Source organism: Pantherophis guttatus, chromosome 10 (genome assembly GCF_059756535.1).
Source record: "Pantherophis guttatus breed Tessera chromosome 10, ASM5975653v1, whole genome shotgun sequence".
Lineage (NCBI taxonomy): Eukaryota > Metazoa > Chordata > Lepidosauria > Squamata > Colubridae > Pantherophis > Pantherophis guttatus.
In genome coordinates, this window is record NC_142072.1 from 9,490,738 (window position 1) to 9,510,468 (window position 19,731).

General features: G+C 39.4%; 1 protein-coding gene across 2 annotated transcripts in view; it reads left to right on the plus strand.

Annotated features, from left to right (window-relative positions):
• Positions 1-2,370: 2,370 nt before the first annotated feature.
• Positions 2,371-19,731, plus strand: part of LOC117669238 (IgGFc-binding protein-like) — a 45,818-nt gene continuing 28,457 nt past the window's right edge. For both annotated transcript variants that reach the window (XM_087876410.1, XM_087876411.1), the window contains exons 1-10: positions 2,371-2,458; positions 5,261-5,314; positions 8,585-9,814; positions 11,563-11,762; positions 13,047-13,188; positions 13,660-14,862; positions 16,296-16,495; positions 17,388-17,526; positions 18,073-18,272; positions 19,548-19,686. In XM_087876410.1, the coding sequence (XP_087732536.1) occupies positions 5,263-5,314; positions 8,585-9,814; positions 11,563-11,762; positions 13,047-13,188; positions 13,660-14,862; positions 16,296-16,495; positions 17,388-17,526; positions 18,073-18,272; positions 19,548-19,686 (3,505 nt within the window). In that variant the 5' untranslated portion in view covers positions 2,371-2,458; positions 5,261-5,262. The remainder of the gene's footprint in view (positions 2,459-5,260; positions 5,315-8,584; positions 9,815-11,562; positions 11,763-13,046; positions 13,189-13,659; positions 14,863-16,295; positions 16,496-17,387; positions 17,527-18,072; positions 18,273-19,547; positions 19,687-19,731) is intronic.

A 19,731-nucleotide genomic window follows, 5' to 3' on the forward strand; every position in this document is an offset into this window, starting at 1 on the left:
GAGGGTAAGAGAGGGAGGAAGAGAGGAGGAGAAGAAGAGGGGGGGGGGAAGAGAAAGTAAGAAGAAAAGAAAAGAGAGAGGTGGTAGGTTTGAGGAGAAAGATTGCTGTACAGTAAAAAAGATGAAATGGAAGAAAGGCAACCCCAAACAAATATAAAGATATTATGATAAAGAATGAATTGTTAAACTTTAAAGAATAAAAGAGAATAAATATGAATAAATAGCAGTAATTAGAAACACACATACAAACATACAATGTATTTTCTTTGAACAGAGTATTTGGCCAGTTCACAAATTTAAACAGTGTTTAGTCATTTCAATTAAATTTACAATTTCCAGTACGCTCCATAGAGAGGGACTCCTCCGGGTGTCGTCAGCCAAACAGTGTCGACTGGCGGCCCCTAGGAGGAGAGCCTTCTCTGTGGGGGCACCTACCATCTGGAATGAGCTCCCCCCGGAGATACAGAGGATCCCGGATCTGCGCTCCTTCTGCCGTGCTGTGAAGACCTTTTTATTCCATCAAGCGGGCTTGGCCTGATCTCTTCCCTTTTTAAATACGTAAATTTTAATTTGTTTTTAAATTATTGGGGTATTTTAATTTGTCTGGGCCAAATAATTTAATTTGATTTTATCGGGTTTTTAAATTTTGTGTATTTATGTATTTTATTGTTGGCTGTTCACCGCCCTGAGTCCTTCGGGAGTAGGGCGGTATACAAATCAAATAAACTAAACTAAACTAAACTAAACAATTTCTATATTTCCTTTTTGCCATATATATTCCTTATCTATTTTTTTAAAAAAACTATTACCCTTCATCCTCATCTCTAATCTTAATCAAATTCAATTTTTCCCTTCTATTCTATATTATACCCCTTCTCATTGTCATCTATTTTTATATCCATCCTCACATTGGTTAATTATGTAATATTACAGTTGTTTAATATAAATTCAACATTTTAATATAAATCAATTAGTTATATAACTATCTTTTTTGTATATTAATCAATATGAACATGAATATTCCAATTATTTCCATGCATTCCAATTTCTTACAAATCAATTAATTATATTTACCAATAATAATAAACCAAATAATTTCCCCCATATATTCCTCCAAACCACAATTTAACCATTTCTGCTTTCAACACAATATACAATTAATAGTATCTCAATTATTACAATTCCCTATTTAAATAGAGCTTTTTTTCTTTTGTGTTTTAAAATCTTGAACTCTCCTCTTTTTCCCTAAAGAGGAACTACCTCTTTAGGAAAAACTACCTTTCCACTAAAGGTAGTTTGCACCTACCTTTTTTGGTGAGGAAAAAGGAAAGAAATCTGCCTGCCTAATTTTCCAACGTTGCAGCAACAGTAAAGCAGGCTTTTACTTTCAGTTTCATTTTTCAGCATAGATAGGGGAAAAAAATCTGCACTCTTTGCAAGCAAGCAGTAGAGCCCTGAGCAAAACAGCTGAGAGCAAATCAGCTGAGAGTCGGGAGGCCGATAGAATCAAGGGGCTAATTAGCCTATGTTGAAGCTCTGCGGGCCAATAAAATTACAGAAAGAACACCGAACCGTTTGTTAAATTGCTGGCTCGCCCGCCCCTCGCCCACCACTATTTATTGGCAATAAATAGTGGTGCGGAGGGGCGGGGCAAGGGGCAGGGTGAGCCAGCAATTTAACAAAGGGTTCGGCCGAACCCCCTAGAACCGGCAGAATCCCACCACTGGTGGTAGGGTAATTTCTGGCTAATTTCATTCCTCACATCTTCAGCCCTTATGACTTCTCCCCACTTTCGCAGCTCTACCATCCAATCATTCTGTGAAAGGAACATTTTCAACCTTCAACAGATTATCTGTTTTCTGCAAGGCTGCTGTCAATTCCAAGAGAGATTCACCAGACAGGTGAGTCAAACAGTAATTAATGTCAATTTTATTTGCCTTCCTTGTAAATCAGATTCATTTAACTACAAACTACTTTGCATGGTTCCCTCCAATTTAATATTGATTTGAGCAAATATATCAGATGCCATCATTAAGCAATCCTGTGGACCAACTGTACATTGGGTAATATCTAAATCTCATTAGTTTATGGTTATCTATCATGGTTCAGATGGTTGATTGCTCAACTTCTCTCTTGGACAGTTGCCTCTTGGATTGCTAGCATTTTTATTTCTGATCACATAGTTGGGAAATAAACTGCTAAATCATTTCATTCAAACTTGTGGTTTCATTGCCAAAAAAAATTAGACTGTGTCATGATTAAGGCTTCCCTTTTATTTTTCCAAGTAATAACCCCAGTCCTCTGGGTATACATGATGATTCCACAGAAATTCATTGGAGAATTTGTTTTGATCTCTGTATCTATATAAAGGAGGAGGAACACTGATAAAAATAGAGGGAGAAGAATTCTCCTTTCTCTTCCTTCTTGCTCAGACCAAGGCTGATATCCTGGGCTGAAGGTAAGCAAGACTTCTTTACACCAAACCTTAGGTGACTTCTAGGCTGCTCCAGCAAACTAAACAAGAAATGATACTTGAGTTATCTCAATTAAGCTTTAGGTTTTTCCCCTTATCACCTTGCAGTCTTCAATAGTTCCTCTTTGGATCTAGAATTTTAGAAAAAAAAATTATTGGCAATGAAGAACAGGAGAACACTCCACCTTACCAAATGAAGTTCTGCTCCAAGTTTTTCATCTATGTGTCTATTGAAGTATCTATATAGGGAAGGATGGAGCACTGGATCTGATCAGTTGAGGTTTTAGAAAATTGAAAATTCTATTCCAAAGGATTTGACGACATAAGTAAACTTTGCTGCCTGATTTTTTTTACTTCACAATTTAGAGAAATCAGAAATCTAGGGGTAACTAGGGGTAATCAGAAATCTATGAGTTTCAACTGCTTTGAAACTCATCAGATTTGGTATTCAATGCATTTTGATGCAAAAAGTTTTGTCCCAGTACTTGTTGTTTGGTATTCAATGCACATGCTAGAACCTGTTGGTATTGGCTGCCTTGTAACTCATCACGTTCCTTATGGGGAAAAAATGTTCAGTACTCATCATTTTTGGTAATCGTTGTGCCTCCCAGAACCAATTAATGATGAACACCAAGGTACCACTGTAGATCTTGCCTGGTTCCATTTGTCTGATTTTATTTATGTCACCCTTTTTTCTCCAAAAAGCACAAAGCAGAACTCATTTCCTTCCATTTTTAGCAGTGCTGTCAGTCTAAGAAATATAGACTAATGTAGAGTCAACTTTTGAATTTTAAAACTGTGGGCTGGTGGGAATTCTAAAAATGAAGAAGTGTATTTTTCCTTTAGTATGTAAACTTCTACATGTGTTTCTTTGTACTGCTTCCATTAGTATGAATGTGTGTCATTCAACATATATGTTTGCTTTATAATGTGCTGAGGTTTTTTAAAATTTTGTGAGTGTGTGCTTACATTTTGCATGGGTTCTTGAACAACTGTGAGGGCTGAGTCCAGTGTTTCCCCCCCAAACACATCTGATTTTCTTGCATGAAATCAATCGATACTACAGCTATGTGAAGCTTCAGTTTGAAGGTAATGCAACCAAATTGGCCCTTTGATTTAAATAGATGAACCAAATTGCTGGATCAATTCAATGCTTCAGATCAAATCAAATGCACTCAACTGAGTTCAAAAATTTCATGGACTTTTGTGCATGCCTGACATGCATACTGAATTGATTTATCTCTTGAAACTGAAGCACAAATTTGAATCAGATACTACCTGTTTTATAACTCCACAATGAATACAGTGTAGATCTGAAAATTCAATACTGTATGGAGTTTGGGGATTAATTTCCAACTTTGCTACTTATTTAAGCTATTTAAGCTTTTTAAAAACAGCTCACTGCTTTGCTTTTGATAGAAAAAAAGCATTTGGGGCCCAATAACATCCTATAAGCATCCATGAGGACTATGATGTTATAACACATTTCGACATTTTGTCAAAAACTCCAATTGTTAAGGATGGCCATGCACCCATCAGGGCAGCCATTTTATGAGAGCAGCTGCTACATGTTCTCTACAGATGAAATATACCCCTGGATTTTACTTATTTGGCCTTAAAGCCCTACCCATATCTGCTCATAGATTCAATGGGACATTTTGTCAGCTTAATGCAGACAGGAGTGGAGCCTAGAGAGCAACTTTACCCTACTTCACCCAGCCTTACTCAGATTCAGGTTCTCTCAAAAGCCTCATGAGGGCTAGTCCCTTAACTAAAGGCTGCAACACTGAGGCACTTTCATACATTTATTGGCACTGACCAAAGTTGGGCTGTTTATTTCATCTGGTGTGAGTTATAACAAATAATCACACAAAGATAGGTGGGAACATTTCAAAAAAATTATTTCTGCACAGAGTTAAAGAATTTATGCTCAGAACTAATGTCTTAAAGCAAGCGCACCAAATCTCCTCACAAAAGGTATTTCATGCAGTTCATACAATACATCAGCTATTCTGATTGGCTGGCTAAATTCACCTCACCAGCTACCTTAACTTTTGGTTGGCTTTTTACTCTCCGGGTAGATTTGCCTAACACCCTCAAGGGGGTGCCTAATAACACACTGTATGTAACCCTTTTCCTTCTAGAAACTTCTAGTATCTCTTGTGTTGCCATCCTATTGATACCAGTGTCAACATATTGAACCAAATATTCAAAAAATAAAGACTATTTTTGGTGTGCCTTTAAATATCATCGACTTATTGATCTGCCATCAAATTGGTGCCATTTCTTAATGATCACTTCAGTTTTCTCTGGTCTTCCATGGGTGTCCCATGGTCACTTTGCTGCTGGTCATCCTTTTTCCTTCCATCTTTCCCAGCAACAGAGCCTCCTTCAGAGAGGTGGATCATTGCATAATGTGCCCCAGAACCATCATCATTAATAATAGTTATACTTGGGAGCGATATCTTCAATCCACTCATGACTTCTGATGAGGGGTTTGTCCTGCCTTCTCATGGGAGGCTGAGAAGGGAATGGACTGAAAGTCACCAACTGCTTGATATAATAGAGAACTAGAATTCCCAGCCTCCCATTTCCCGGTCTGGTGCCTTTTATTGATACACCAAACTGGCTGCCAATCATGGTGCTCCTAATTATCATAGTTTCAATTTCTTTTAATTTCATGCCAGTTACAATGATGTCTGCATGGTGACAGCTGGGCTTGGTGTCCCCAGTGGATCTGGGGGTGCAGAGGAAAAAAAAAATCCTTAATCTCTTCTCTTTTTGTAGGTATGGCACTGAGGAGACTTCTGTTCCTTTTGGCAGGTTTGGCACAAATATGTGGTGAGTAAACTGGACTGTTTTTTGATATATACTTCTGTTGTTTCAAATGGGTGTAAGCCACTTCATGAATGAAGGCCTGGTGAGCCTGGAGCAGGTTCTGTTAGGCTGCAGAGGCCTCTCCACAGAAAGAAAACACCACTTTAAAAACACCACAGGTAAACTCCCCCTGAGCTGTGGGGGAAATTGCACTGTTCCTTAAGGCAGCCTTTTTTGAGGGGTAGTTAGAGCGAAATGGGCTTTTTAAAAGCCAACTGGACTTTCTTGGGGTATTTTTCTCCAGTTTTTCCCCGAATGCCATCATTCTGCTTAACAACTAATTCCCAAAATACTGTCAAATAATTTACTAAGACTGTATTACTATTCTTCTTCTTCTCCTTACTAGTATCTATCTATTCCCACTTATTATGTAACCATGTCGCTTGTATCTTTCAATTTACACCTAAGACAAATTTCTGGTGTGTCCAATAACACTTGGCCAATAAAGAATTCTATTCTATTCTATTCTATTCTATTCTATTCTATTCTATTCTATTCTATTCTATTCTATTCTATTCTATTCTATTCTATTCTATTCTATTCTATTCTAAATGTTTGGCTAGTGCTAACGACCAGATGACTGTAAACAGTATAAATCCTTCTATTCCCCACCATTCAGTCAGAACTGAAGAAGCTTCTTGGATGAGAAGTGAAATGTTTTCAAGGAAAAAAACACACCAAAGTCCAGTTGCCTTTGAAACGCACATTTGGAATAACCATGATCGGGATAATTGAGAATCTCCATAGACACTAGAGTTGAAATTGAGGCCCAGATCTCTACTTCAGGCCCAGCCTTGGCCCTGCCTCCGAGTACCCCTATTTAGGGTAGTCTAGATGGAGGTGTGGGGCAGGGGTGAAATGCTACCGGTTCGCACTGGTTTAGGTGAACTGGTAGTGGTGGTGGCATGTGGTTTGGTGAAGCGAGGCTCCACTCACCCACCCGGATGTTGTTACTCCCTGGTTTTAACCAGGGAGTAATATGTTTTTGACTCTCTGCGCATGCGCAGAAGGCTTTGCGCATGCACAGAGGGTCCAAAATCACATGTGATATGCACACGGAGCGTGCACTTCCAAACTGGTAGGGAAGGTATATAGATTTCACCCCGGTGTAGGTGGGGTAGAAAATTGTCTCTGTTGTTTGGAGGAGGGTATGACACCTGCAGAGTCAAGTTAGGCATTTTTCAAATTTTTGACAGGTTTGCCATCAGTCCCCTAGCATTTAAATGTACTTGATCAGGAAAAATTACAACCCCTTCTTATCTATTGGGTAAATAGTTGCTGTGGTTCTTTTTGATGGCCAAATGTTGGTTTTAGGTTTGTGCCTTAATTAAATACTGAGACTGGAAGACCATTTAAGTCATAATTTATTTCGAATGTTCCAAGATAAAAAGGATTCTTTTTTTTTTTTTTTACAAAAGAGAGAATGTGGAACATAGACTTATATTTTTTTTATGGTTTGCACAACAAAGATACTTCAAAGTAAAAGTTGATTGGATTAGGAAAAGTCATCTGTCCAGTTACAGCCTGAAAAATTAGACATCTAATAATATGTAAGCATAAGGATGTGTAAAAAAGCATTTGCAAGGGGAAAAAAATGTCAGAATGGGTATTGGTAAATTATACATTCACCGAACTTTTCCAAGTTCCAACAACTTGCTTTGTGAGTTTAAGTTTGGGAACAACAGAAAACAAAAGTATTTTTTTTACAATGTATCAAACAATTTGGACAGTCCTAGTTTCTAAAGGAAAGGGATTTTAAAAACCTTTTTCTTGAAGGTTAAATCTTATGACAAATTATTAGCAATACACTTGAAAGGGAAAGAGAAATAAGGCTAATTAAAATACAAGAAAACCCATGATAGTTCGTTCTCTCTCTCTTTATATATGTATGTATGTATTTGTGTGTGTGTGTGTGTGTATACATACACATACTTGCAAGAGAGAGAGAGATATATATATTTGTAGTAATATTACTACAAATCTCTCTCTCTCTCTCTCTTGCAAGTATTACAAATTTTATACCGTGTGTACCTCATTTTCTGTCCAGAATTTCATTTTTAAAAAATAATAATCCAGGTTTAAAGTTGTTGATCCATTTAGGGAGCAAAGAATGGCTGGAGCTGTTTTGAAATGGGTTCAAGATGAACCATAATGGTTAAGATTAGGGTTAGGGTTAGGTAACCCAAATCTAGTTTTGTCTCTTTATAAAGCAAAATATCCTGCTGCTCACAGGATTGTGAAGAGCTGTCTGAGGTTTACTTCTCCCTTGTAGGAACTGAAAAAATCTGCTGTGCAACTATGCAATCCATCCAGACCCAAAATGTATCAAACTCGATTTCATTAAGGGCTGCATCAGGGTTGTGTTTGACCTCGTTGGGATGGGGACATGGCCAGGGTGGACGTGGCCAGTTAGACGTCATTCATGTCGGGGTTGGTGGGCCTCTTGCAACCCTCTGGGCTCCAATTTTCAGATGCAACGGCCTCCTGCTGCCCTCTGCCAGTGAAAATGTGTGTGGGGGGGGGGCGTGCGTGGCTCCCCAGAGCTCTGTTTTTGCTGGCAGAGGCACTTGCGGGCCAATCCTTTGCTGTTTCCAGGGTGGTCCCATGGGACAGATCTAAGCATTCCATGGGCTGGATCTGGCCCCAGGGCCTTGAGTTTGACACTCCTGCTTTAGAGCAATAGTTTAAAGAAAGTGTTGATAAATTGTTCTTCAAAAGCAAACCGTTTTTATCATACCTCTCTCCCCCAAAAAAGGCTATGTTCATGTGGTCATTATGGTTAAGCTTTGCTTAAGCCAAATCTTTATAATCAGTCTTTCTCCATCATCCTCAAGTTGTCACCCCAGGACAACATGAGGATGATGTTGTCAGGACATCATCAGATGACAGGATCGATCATCTGAGGTGGTAAGTTTAGCCCTGATTTTCAGTACCTTTCTTAATAATACTATGAGAGCTGGTTCTCATCCAGTTACAAGCAAACAGTTTGACAGAACAGCTGGATAGCAGAACAAGAGCTATTTGTATCTCTCCCCCCAAAAGAATATTTTTTACTTCATTACATGACAGTTACCAATTTTATGTCTTTGAAAGTCTGCTTTTGTCACTTCTTGTGCAATTGTTTGAGAGAAGAAAAACCAGAAAGTCCAGTTGCCTCTTGAAAAAGCAGCTTTGGGAGAAACTGCTCCCAAAGCATGAGAGAAACATGACCATGATCTTTGTTTTCTCTTCTAGATTCCCAACTACCAAGTCCTCGTGGAAAGAAATTTGTCATGGCTTTCATGCAAGACCAGCAGAAGTACCAAAGCAATCCACCTGACATTAAATACCAGCTGCTCATCACTGGTCATCATCACTCAACTGTTACCAAAGTGTCAGTAAGCAAGCATATGTTCTGGAGAACATTTGTAATCAACAAAGGAAATACAGCAACAGTTAAAATCCCCAAAACATTTGAGATGAGTGGATCAAATTATTTCGATATGACTGTGTTCATTGAAGCTAACAAAGACATTTCAGTCTTTGCCCAGCATGAGGGAGGGTCTTCGGTTGGCACTACTCTTGTGCTCCCATTCCACCAGCTAGGTAGAGTGTATCATGTGGTAACTCCGAATGTTAGCAACACAGATGGTTTCAAGGAATTTGCCATTGTAGCTCAGGAAACTGCCACTGAAGTTGATATTTCCCTAAAAGGAGATGTGCTATTCAATGGACAGGCTTATCCTGCAGGAAGTAAACTTTCTGTTAATCTTGAGGCGTTCCAAGCACTTCAGCTGCAAAGCTCAGATGATTTATCAGGTACCAAAATTGAATCAAAAGAACCTGTGGCTGTCTTCAGCGGACACAGCTGTATTATGAAAGACAACGCCTGCAACCAGGTTTATGAACAGCTGCTGCCCAGTTCAAGCTGGGGTGCCTTCTTCATTGTCCCTATGCTCCCTTTCCAAAACAGGGATGGCATACTGTATATAACAGCTTCCCAAAACACTTATCTCAAATATCAACATGGGGATGTGCTCAGCTCCCAGACCCTGGAATCTGGAGAAGTCATGCAGTTAAACAAATATTCTTCTGAGCCAGTTTCTATTTCCGCCAGTGCTAGAATCCAGGTGCTTTACTTCTCCACTGGTGGTGAAAGCCAAGGCCATGGACCATTGCTACTCAATATCCCAGCGGTTACAAGCTTTTGCAAATCATATGATCTTCTTTCCATGAAGCAGTTGGATAATTATGCTATCATCGTAGCCAAAACCTCTGATCCCAGTAGAATCAGAATTCAGAGGAAGACCTTGGCAAAAAGCCAGTGGAAATCAGTCCCAGACACAGAATACTATTGGACTGAATACAGCTTGGCTAGAGGAGGAGGGATTCTTTCTTCAGAGGGTCTTCGTGTTCCACTTGGGGTCTTCATCCTTGGATTTTCACAGAATGATGGCTATGGCTCACAGGACCATTGTATCACCTGTAAGTATTGTCAGACTTAATACCTTTAATTTTGTGAGTCTTTCCGATTGTGTGGGTTTGCATTTTTGCTGAAAGGAGCTCTTCCTGAAGGAAACTCTATATTGTATTTGCCTGGACAAGAGCTCTTTTATACCATATGATTTATAGTTCATTGAAGGATTAAACCAGTCGAGTGGGATGCACATGGGAATAAGCCTTGGAAACTATCCTTAGAACAATGGTGTCAAACTCACATCGTCATGGCTCTGTCACATGACTTTTTCCCTTTTTGCTAAACTGGGCCTGCTTTAGAGTGTCACAGTATGATACTTGAGTACAGTTTTCTCAACCTTGGCAGCTTTAAGATGTGTGGACTTCAACTTCCAGAATTCCCCAGGCGGCCATTTTGGCTGGGGAATTCTGGGAGTTGAAGTCCACACATCTTAAAGGTGCCAAGGTTGAGAAAACCTGCTCTGGTATCATGCATGGTTAAGGCTCACAGCTGTTTGTTTCTCTGATAAGTATTTAAAGGCTTAATATTACTTTCAAGAAATTAGAGGGGATGTGGAGTTTAAATATATGTTAATATCTTTCTATATATGGAAAATCAATACAGGTAGTCCTTGATCAACAACTATTGATTTAGTGACCATTTAGTAACAATGGCACTGAATGAATGGTGGTTATGATAGGGTCTTTGAAGTTCTGGCCTTCCCAGCACCCCTGTGGCCATGTGATTTGGTTGCTTGACAACAGGCTTGTACTTACGACAGTTGCAACATTCCATGGGCACAATGTGGCCAGAGCTACACCTCTATTGCAAGTCTAGAAGAGTTTTCATGACAACATTTGGCAGCCACAGAACCATTAAGGGCAACATTTTTAACTTTTCTCAGTTCTGACTCCGTATCTTCCAACTTCATGGGTCCCTCTGACATTTGTTTCCACACTGACTTGCAAGTAAACTAACAAATTCATATCTTCCATGTCGGTCCTCTGGAAACTTCTACTTATTGTTTGTCCTTTCTTTTTTTTATATGCATTGAAGGAAGGATTTTAATATTTAATTCTCATTTTATGGCAATCAACTGGCTAACTAATCAATTCTAACCTTTCTTAAAGTTCCTGAATCTGACAGCATCTAACATTAATAAATGTGAGGTCTTTATGTGACTTTAAGCATGTTTCAAATAAGAAAATAATCTGATCTAAAAAGGTTGGGACTTCCTTTTCCAAATCTATGTACAATCAGCTCTGGGCAGTGCTCAGTATAGTTTTAGATCTATCAACTCCAAGCTGATAATCGCCAGAAGTGATTGGAAATTAGAGAGCTGAAACTGTAACATTCTTGAAGGCATCTAGCTGGAAAAAAATGTTGACATGGCTAAGAAAAAAATCCTATCAGTGACCTGTTCCTTTCATCTATAGAGATTCCTAGGTTCTGGTTGTCTCAAATATGCTTTTTCAAGAGGCGACTGGATTTTCTGGGAGTTTTTTTTTGAAGACGTTTTGCTTCTCATCCAAGAAGCTTCTTCAGCTTTGTCCTTGAAAAAGAGCTGAAGAAGCTTCTTGGATGAGAAATGAAATGTCTTCAGAGAAAAACAAGAAAGTCCAGTTGTCTATTGAAAAAGCATCTTTGGAACCTGTTCCTTTCCTTCCATGGATCTCGTTTTCTTCTCTGCTTACCAAGAGGTACCCAAGATTGTCTGCCTTCTTTCTTCTCATCTTGAGTAGGCAATTATGATTTCCTGTCTCTTCTTTCCATTTAGCTATGACCTGTCCAGCCAACAGTCACTACGAAGTCTGCACTGACACTTGCTCCAACCACTGTGCCAACACCACAGATGCTGAGCCATGTCCAGAGACCTGCACGGAGGGTTGCCAGTGTGATGATGGATTTTTATTGGATGGCATTGATTGTATTCCCAAAGAAAAGTGTGGGTGCTTCAGCAACGGACACTATTATCAAGTAATTATGTTTGGGATTTACTCCTGTACTCTCTGTTGTTGCTGCCTTTACTTACTAAATTTATTCATTAAATAATTTGAGATAGCCATCCCTCTATCTCAGGGGTGGGTTCTACTTATCTTTATTACCGGTTCGCAACGGGGCTGTGCGCGCTCTCTCTCTTTGCTCGTGCGCGTGCACTCTTCTGCACAAGCGCAGAAGCTTCTGCACAGAAGCATTTTCATGACATCGGGGTCAGTGGGCGGAGCCTCCCACCAGTTTCACTACCAGTTCTATAGAACTGGTGCGAACCGGGGGCAACCCACCACTGCTCTATCCACAGGAACTCTGGGTGGCTCATCAAATAAAAACACAATGCAGTAAAATGTTTAAAACATTAGTCCTGCTCAATGAATGACAGATAAATTTTGGTGATGGTTGTTCTTCAGAGTATGTGGAATCATGTTCCCCAATTTCTCAGTATCCCTTCTTTGTGATCATTAAAAATTTATCATCTTTGATAAATTCAAAGACAAATCTGAAAGAGATGAAACTGTAAGGACTGGACTGCAAGAGATAAATATTTTTTATACATCTGAAGCTCAGGGTTTTCCTTCTAAATGATGCCATCTGATTCTTCTTGACTTTGTACTTTGTGATCTCCCAACTGATAATTTTTCAGGGCTTTCACATTGCATTAGAAATATGATGTTTGTATTTACTTGCATTATTTAGAGTCGTGCATCAAAGTGATGCAAAATGCTGTGCTTTTAAGAACAACGATGATTTCTTATAAAAGACTTGAAATCCTTTATGGATTTTTGCTGAAAATGGACAAAGATGAATTGGTGAACTTGAGGTATACTGATTAAAAGGGGTTGTTCATGGGAAGAAGGAAACCATGATATGTAATTTGGGACAGTGGAAATGATAATTGTAACCATGTTTGTAACTGCTGTAAGCAAGATCGTAAATAGCTTCTTTAGATATTTTTCTCTTTTTTTTCTTTTTCTTTGACTTTTAGAATTTTTCACTTTTATCTTTTCATATCTCTTTCTTCTAATTCTCTCTTTATGTAGATTTTAATCCATTGTGAACAGTGTGCAAATAACTATTCTTCATGTTGTTCTCTCTTTCTTTCATTCTCTCTTACATGGATACCTTAGTTTTATGTGAAAATCCCACAGATACATCTATTCAGAACTTTTCAGTGAATTGTATTTACAGGTCAGATCTCTCATTGTTGTAGATCTGAAATCAGCTTTGATTCTGTTTTGTAATTTTCTCTTTCCATTTTGACAACAGCGCAACGAGATGGTTCTGTTGAATGCTTGCAAGCAGCAATGTACTTGCATCCCAGGTGAGGGGCTGACCTGTACTGACCACAGCTGTGCCACTGAGGAGACCTGTGAGTCCCAAGAAGGAGTCATGAGATGTGTTCAGAAAGGTAACCAGAATTTCAGAATGATGGCTGAAAGGGGTTCTTAATGGTTCAGAGTTACCTTAAAATACGATTCTCAGGATATTTATCCATAGGGCAGACAATACAAACAAATGGAAAAAGATGAAATATGCATATTGGCTTAAACCAATGATACCAATCAGTAAAAGATACTCAGGGCCATACTGTGATATTTTGCCCTGTCTGAAGGCCACATGGGCATGGATGGAGGTGTTGAAGAGTCACCAAAGTAGATGTGATTGATATATTTTTTTAAACTTTTGGGAGGGAGAAGGGGGTGATGGAGTGATAAATTGCTACCTGGGTGTTGGAACTCAGAAGTTGCCATTGGCTCTTATTTTCCTGGCTTTATTCTGGACTTTCCGACAACCAGAAACAAGAAGAGAAGACAGGGAAGTATCCCAATTTAATGCACAAGCAGATCTATCCTCTCTTAAGAGTCCTTCTTTGTTTCAGGAACTTGTCATGTAACTTCCCGAGGGAAGAGTTTTGTTACTGCCTTCATGCAGAATTACAACCCTGGGCAATCTGGTCAAAAGCTTGAACTGTACATCTCTGGATATAATTTTGCAACAAATATTAAAGTGTCGACAGGCAATACGATACTATACAAAACCATCAATGAAGGAGAAGTCATTTATATTCCATTACCACAGTCCTTAGAAATGGTGGGGAGTGACAAATTTAAAAAGGCAGTGCTGATTGAAGCTGACCAAGACATTTCTGTCATCTCCTACAACTACTTGCCGATAACAAGTGATGGAACAATCACCTACCCCATCCACCAGCTGGGACAGTTATATTATGTGGTCACCCCCACAGGAAATGGTGCAAAAGAATTCGCTATCATAGCCCATGAAGATCTCACAACAGTGACCATCCACCTGAAAGGCACTGTGAGATACAAAAGCAAGGTTTACCGTCCTGGGTCCACCTTGGTGACTGAGCTCACGGCCTTTGAAGCAATTCAGCTGCAAAGCTCAGAAGATTTATCAGGCACCAGGATTGAATCGACCAAATCTGTGGCTGTCTTGAGTGGACATACCTGTGTTGTCAAGTTCACATCCTGTGATCATGTTGTTGAGCAGCTCCTGCCAGTTCAGAGCTGGGGAACCACCTTCATTGCCCCTCCTCTTCCTTTCCAGACACAATATGATATTGCGTATATTGTTTCGGCAGAGAACACTTTACTCAAATATCAGTCTGGCTCCAAAACAGAATCCCGTACTCTTGTGGCTGGAGAAGTGGTTCAACTTGAGATCCTGACTTCTCAACCACTTTTTATCTCTGCTGATGCTGGAATCCAAGTCCTTTTTTTTTTTACTGGTGCCAAAAGAGGAGACAATTTCTATGATCCTTTCCTCATGAACATCCCTGCCACAACATGCTATTGCAATTCATATCGCATTTATGGAATGAAGGACTTCACAAATCATGCTATGATTATAGCCAAAACGTCAGAGTCCGGTAGGATCAAATGGGGAGAACAGACGATCCAGTGGACAAAGATCCCAGGCACTGAATATTCATGGGCTGAACAAGATGTGGCAATAACAGATCGTGCCCAGCTAGTGGAACATGAGAACTCTCAATTTGGACTTTTCGTCTTTGGAGGTGGTAAATCTGATGGCTATGGTACTCCTGCTCTTTGTTCTTCAGGTAAGTATCCTCATAAATCCATGAAGATATTTAACTTCTCAGAGATCACTCTCACCCATTCCATACCTTCCCTCTAGCTACAGTATTATGAGAATGCAAGGACAATTGCTTCAAGTGAATACTTGAAGCAATTCAAGTGAAGAGCCTCCATGGTGCAGCGGACTAAAGTGCTGTTAAGTGCTAGCACTTAGCTGCCAGCTGCCTGCAATTAGTGCAAGTTTGAATCTCACCAGGCTCAAGGTTGACTCAGCCTTCCATCCTTTCGAGGTAGGTAAATTGAGGACCCGGATTGTGGGGGCAATAAGCCAACTTTGTATAGAACAACACTGCTTGGGGGGAGGGGCAAAAGCCCTAATAAGCAGGTATATACAAAAAACAGTATGCAGGCTATTGCTATAATGCATTGTAAGCCACCCTGAGTGTACGGAGAAGGACGGCATATAAATTGGACTAATAAATAAATAAATAAATACTCTCACCCCAGTCATCCCAGATCATAAAGTAATGAAAATTCTTTAACTTTCAGTGTCTATCTTGATTCACAGTTATCCAGGTCATGGTTGTCCCAAAGGTGTTTTTTCAAGAGGCACCTCGACTTTCTGGTTTTTCTTTGAAGATGTTTTGCTTCTCATCCAAGAAGCTTCTTCAAGTCTGACTGGATGGTGGGGAATGGAAGGATTTATACTCCTTGTAAACAGCTGGCTATTTGCATTCTTTTAGAGAGTCATTGAGGCCACCTGGAGGTCTCTCTGTGTCATCAGGGTCACCTGAGTAGTGCAAATGGGTGTGGAGCCTTCTTGGAACTGTTGAAAGGACTGTGTTGTAGACTGGAGATAGATGATGTCGTATCCCTCCCCCTCTATTGAGAGAAGGCTGTTCGATTTTGACATAGATGGCCTCTTTGACTTTAATTTTTCCTTAACTTTCAGTTTCCTAAAAAAGAGCATGAGATAAATCACTAAAGGCTCTCCTTTTTCCATCCACACAGTGTGTATTACACAATGTGGTAGCTTGTTGAGAAAATTGGAATGACTGATTAGAAAGTGTAAGGGTATATCCCACCATAAATCAACTCAGCTTTCAAAGCCAGCTCAGCTCATAGGTCCTAAGACAGGACAAAGTTCCTGTCTTAGGACTCCCTTGGAAACTGATATTGAAAGCCCCATTTCAAAAAGCTTCTAAATAAACATGTAACCTGTGTCTCAGATCCTTAAAGGGAATCCTGTGGATGCATCAGAGCAGTACAATCATTCTGTTCCCTACTTGCAATTGTCCACCCCACTAGCTTCGTGCGGTGTCTCCATACATATTATCTTCCATCACAGCCACACTACCTTCAATTGGTAGCTACATCCACTTTATTCCATTTTCCTCTGCCTTGAGTAGCACCCAGGAAATTTCAACTAATATACATATGTATATTTCCAATGTAGTTCCAAGCTGCCCAGTCAACAGCCATTACAGGGTGTGTGCCAACCTGTGCCCCACTACTTGTGCCAAGATCAATGATCCTGATCCATGCTCAGAGACCTGTGTGACAGGATGCCAGTGTGATGCCGGCTTCTTCTTTGATGGCCTTTCCTGTGTTTCTGTGGAAAGCTGTGGCTGTTCTCAAGATGGACACAACTACAAGGTTAGTGAATATACAGATGATCCTTGATTTATGACCACAGTAAAGCCCAACATTTTTGTTGCTTGACAAGGCAGTTGTTAAACAAATTGTGCACCATTTTATAAGTGAATCATGGCTTCCCACATTGACTTTGCTTATCAGAAGCCAGCTGGGAGTTAAAAATGGTAATCACGAGACAGTGCTTCTGTCATAAATACATGCCAGTTGTGAAGCTCATAAATTTTGATGACATGACTATGGGGATGCTGCAAGAGTCATAAGTGTGAAAACAGGTCATAAGTAACTTTTGTCAATGCTATTATAACTTAGAACGGTCACCAGGTGCAGTGTGGTAGTTTAGTGGTGAAGGTGGTCACATCCTGCTTGGAAGGTTGAGAATTCAATCCTAGATAGTGGCAGATATTTCTCTCTTTGGGCGCAAAGAGAAAATATCTGTTGTGAGCTCCACATAGGCATCAGGAAGGGCATACGGCCAGTAAATGCTCAGCTCCAATCAGTCTCCCCAACTCTACCCCAAATGAAGGGATTACAGGGTTGTAAAAAGGGAGGTTTTTAATGTTATGCAGTTGAGATTTTAAATGGTTCAGAGTGGCTTAAAACCATAAATGGTTCCACCAAACAATGAATAAGAATCTGAAGTATACTACAGGTGATTCTTTGCATGGATTGGATATTCCTTCTATATTGACCGTATCTGAATGAATTTATTGGAAAATAGGAAAATGATACATACATTTCTTTGCATTGGGGACTCATGGAATGAAGAACATGATGTGAACCAAGGTTATAATAAATTCAAATAAATAATATGATTAAATAAAATTTACCATCTATCCCAAAATCAATATATGTATATGTAGTAATTCAGAAAATCTCTGTTTCTTCCTACCAGCCCCATGAGATAGTTCTGCTGAACAAATGCCAGAAAAAGTGTACTTGTGTTCCTGGTCAAGGGCTCCTATGTGAGGCCCACTCTTGTGCCGCTGATGAAACCTGCAGCCTTCAAGAGGGAGTCCAGTCCTGTGTGAAGAGTAAGCATTTATTCCTTTATGTTCACTGGCTATGTATCCTCAGTGAAAAGCAATTGTAGCTTGATGACTATAGCCCAAGGGAGATGGACAGTTAAGAAATATGAAAGGTAGGTAGGTAGGTAGGTAGGTAGGTGGGTGGATGGATGAATGGATGGATGGATGGATGGAGAGAGGGATGCCAGCTCAGCTCATATGTCCTGAGTTGATTCTATGATAAGACAAAGCTCATGAATGAAGAGACCTTTGGAGACTATCCCATTGAAGGCTCGGTTTAAAATGATCTCCAAATAAAGATGTAAAATTATGTATAAATCTCAGTTCCTTAAAGGGAATCCTGTGATGCATCAGAGCAGTACAATCATTCTGTTTACTACTCGCAATTGTCCACCCCACTAGCTTTGTCTGGGGTGTCCATACATATTATCTTCCATCACAGCCACACTACCTTCAATTGGTAGCTACATCCACTTTATTCCATTTTCCTCTGTCTTGAGTAGCACCCAGGAAATTTTAACTAATATACATATGTATATTTTTCCAATGTAGTTTCAAGCTGCCCAGTCAACAGCCATTACAGTGTGTGTGTCAACCTGTGCCCCACTACTTGTGCCAAGTTCAATGACCCTGATCCATGCCCAGATAACTGTGCGACAGGATGCCAGTGTGATGCCGGCTTCTTCTTTGATGGCCTTTCCTGTGTTTCTGTGGAAAGCTGTGGCTGTTCTCAAGACGGACACAACTACAAGGTTAGCGAATATACAGTTAGCCTTCAATTTACAGCCACAATTTCTGTTGCTAAGCAAGGCAGTTGTTAAGTGATTTGTGCCCATTTTGCAACATGTTTGGCCACATTTATTAAGTGAATCACTGCAACTGTTAAGTGAACCATGCCGTCACTAGGAAAACCTGGCTTCCCCCATTGACTTTGCTTGTCAGATGCCAGCTGGGAGTGTTACAAATGGTAATCAAGGGAGAAACGTCTGTCATGCAGTTGCCAAGGACACAAATTTTGATCATGTGACCATAGGGATGCAGCAACCATGAATATGCTACAACAGTCATAAGTGTGAAAGCAGATCAGGAGTCACTTTTTTTTAATTCTGTTGTATCTTTAAATAATCACTAAACAAATGGTTGAAAGTCAAGGAATACAGGCAGGTCACATTATCCAGCACAAGAGATATATGTGCATGTATGAGGAAACCTATGATTTTTCATGATCAATTTTTTTAAAAAAAAAATTTTTACTGATGAACTTCTTTTCAGTTTATTCTTTCAGAAAAGGAAATCTTTTTAGTATTATGTTAGGCATAAATGGTTCAGAGTGGCTTAAAACCACAAATGCTTCCGTCAAACACTGAATAAGAATCTAAAGAATTCTTTTCTTGATATACCTACTGGTGATTATTTCCATGGATATTCCTTCTACATTGACAGTATCTAAATGAATTTATTGGGAATTAGGAAAATGAGACACACATTTTGTTCTATTGGGAACTTTTTTTAAAAAATTACCTTTTTAAAAATCTAAGGTCATAAATGAACTCAAAAAAAAATAATAATAAGAGAGGAATATCTGCTGCTAAGGTGCCTAGGATCAAAGTCAGAGCCTCCTGATTGGGAGGCAAGAGCTCCACCTCTTAGGCCACCATGCCACTCATAATAGAATAGAATTCTTTATTGGCCAAGTGTGATTGGACACACAAGGAATTTGTTTTTGGTGCATATGTTCTCAGTGTACATAAGGAGAATAAAATACATTCCTTAAGAATAAAAAGATACAAGACTTAGTGGTAGTCAAGGTTACTAATAAGCTATCAAATCATGCTAGGAAACAAGTAAACACAGTATAATTGAAAGATACAAGCAACATGGTTATACTAATAAGTAACAATTTTAATAAGTAATATAGTAATAATATAATAATATATTCAAATAAATGATATAATTAAATAACATTTATATCCCAAAGTCAATATATGCATATGTTGTAATTCAGAAAATCTGTTTCTTCCTACCAGCCCCATGAGACAGTTCTGCTGAATACATGCCAGAAAAAGTGTACTTGTGTTCCCGATCAAGGGCTCCTATGTGAGACCTATTCTTGTGCCACTGATGAAACCTGCAGCCTTCAAGAGGGAGTCCAGTCCTGTGTTAAGGGTAAACATTTATTCCTTTATGTTCACTGTCTATGTATCCTCAGTG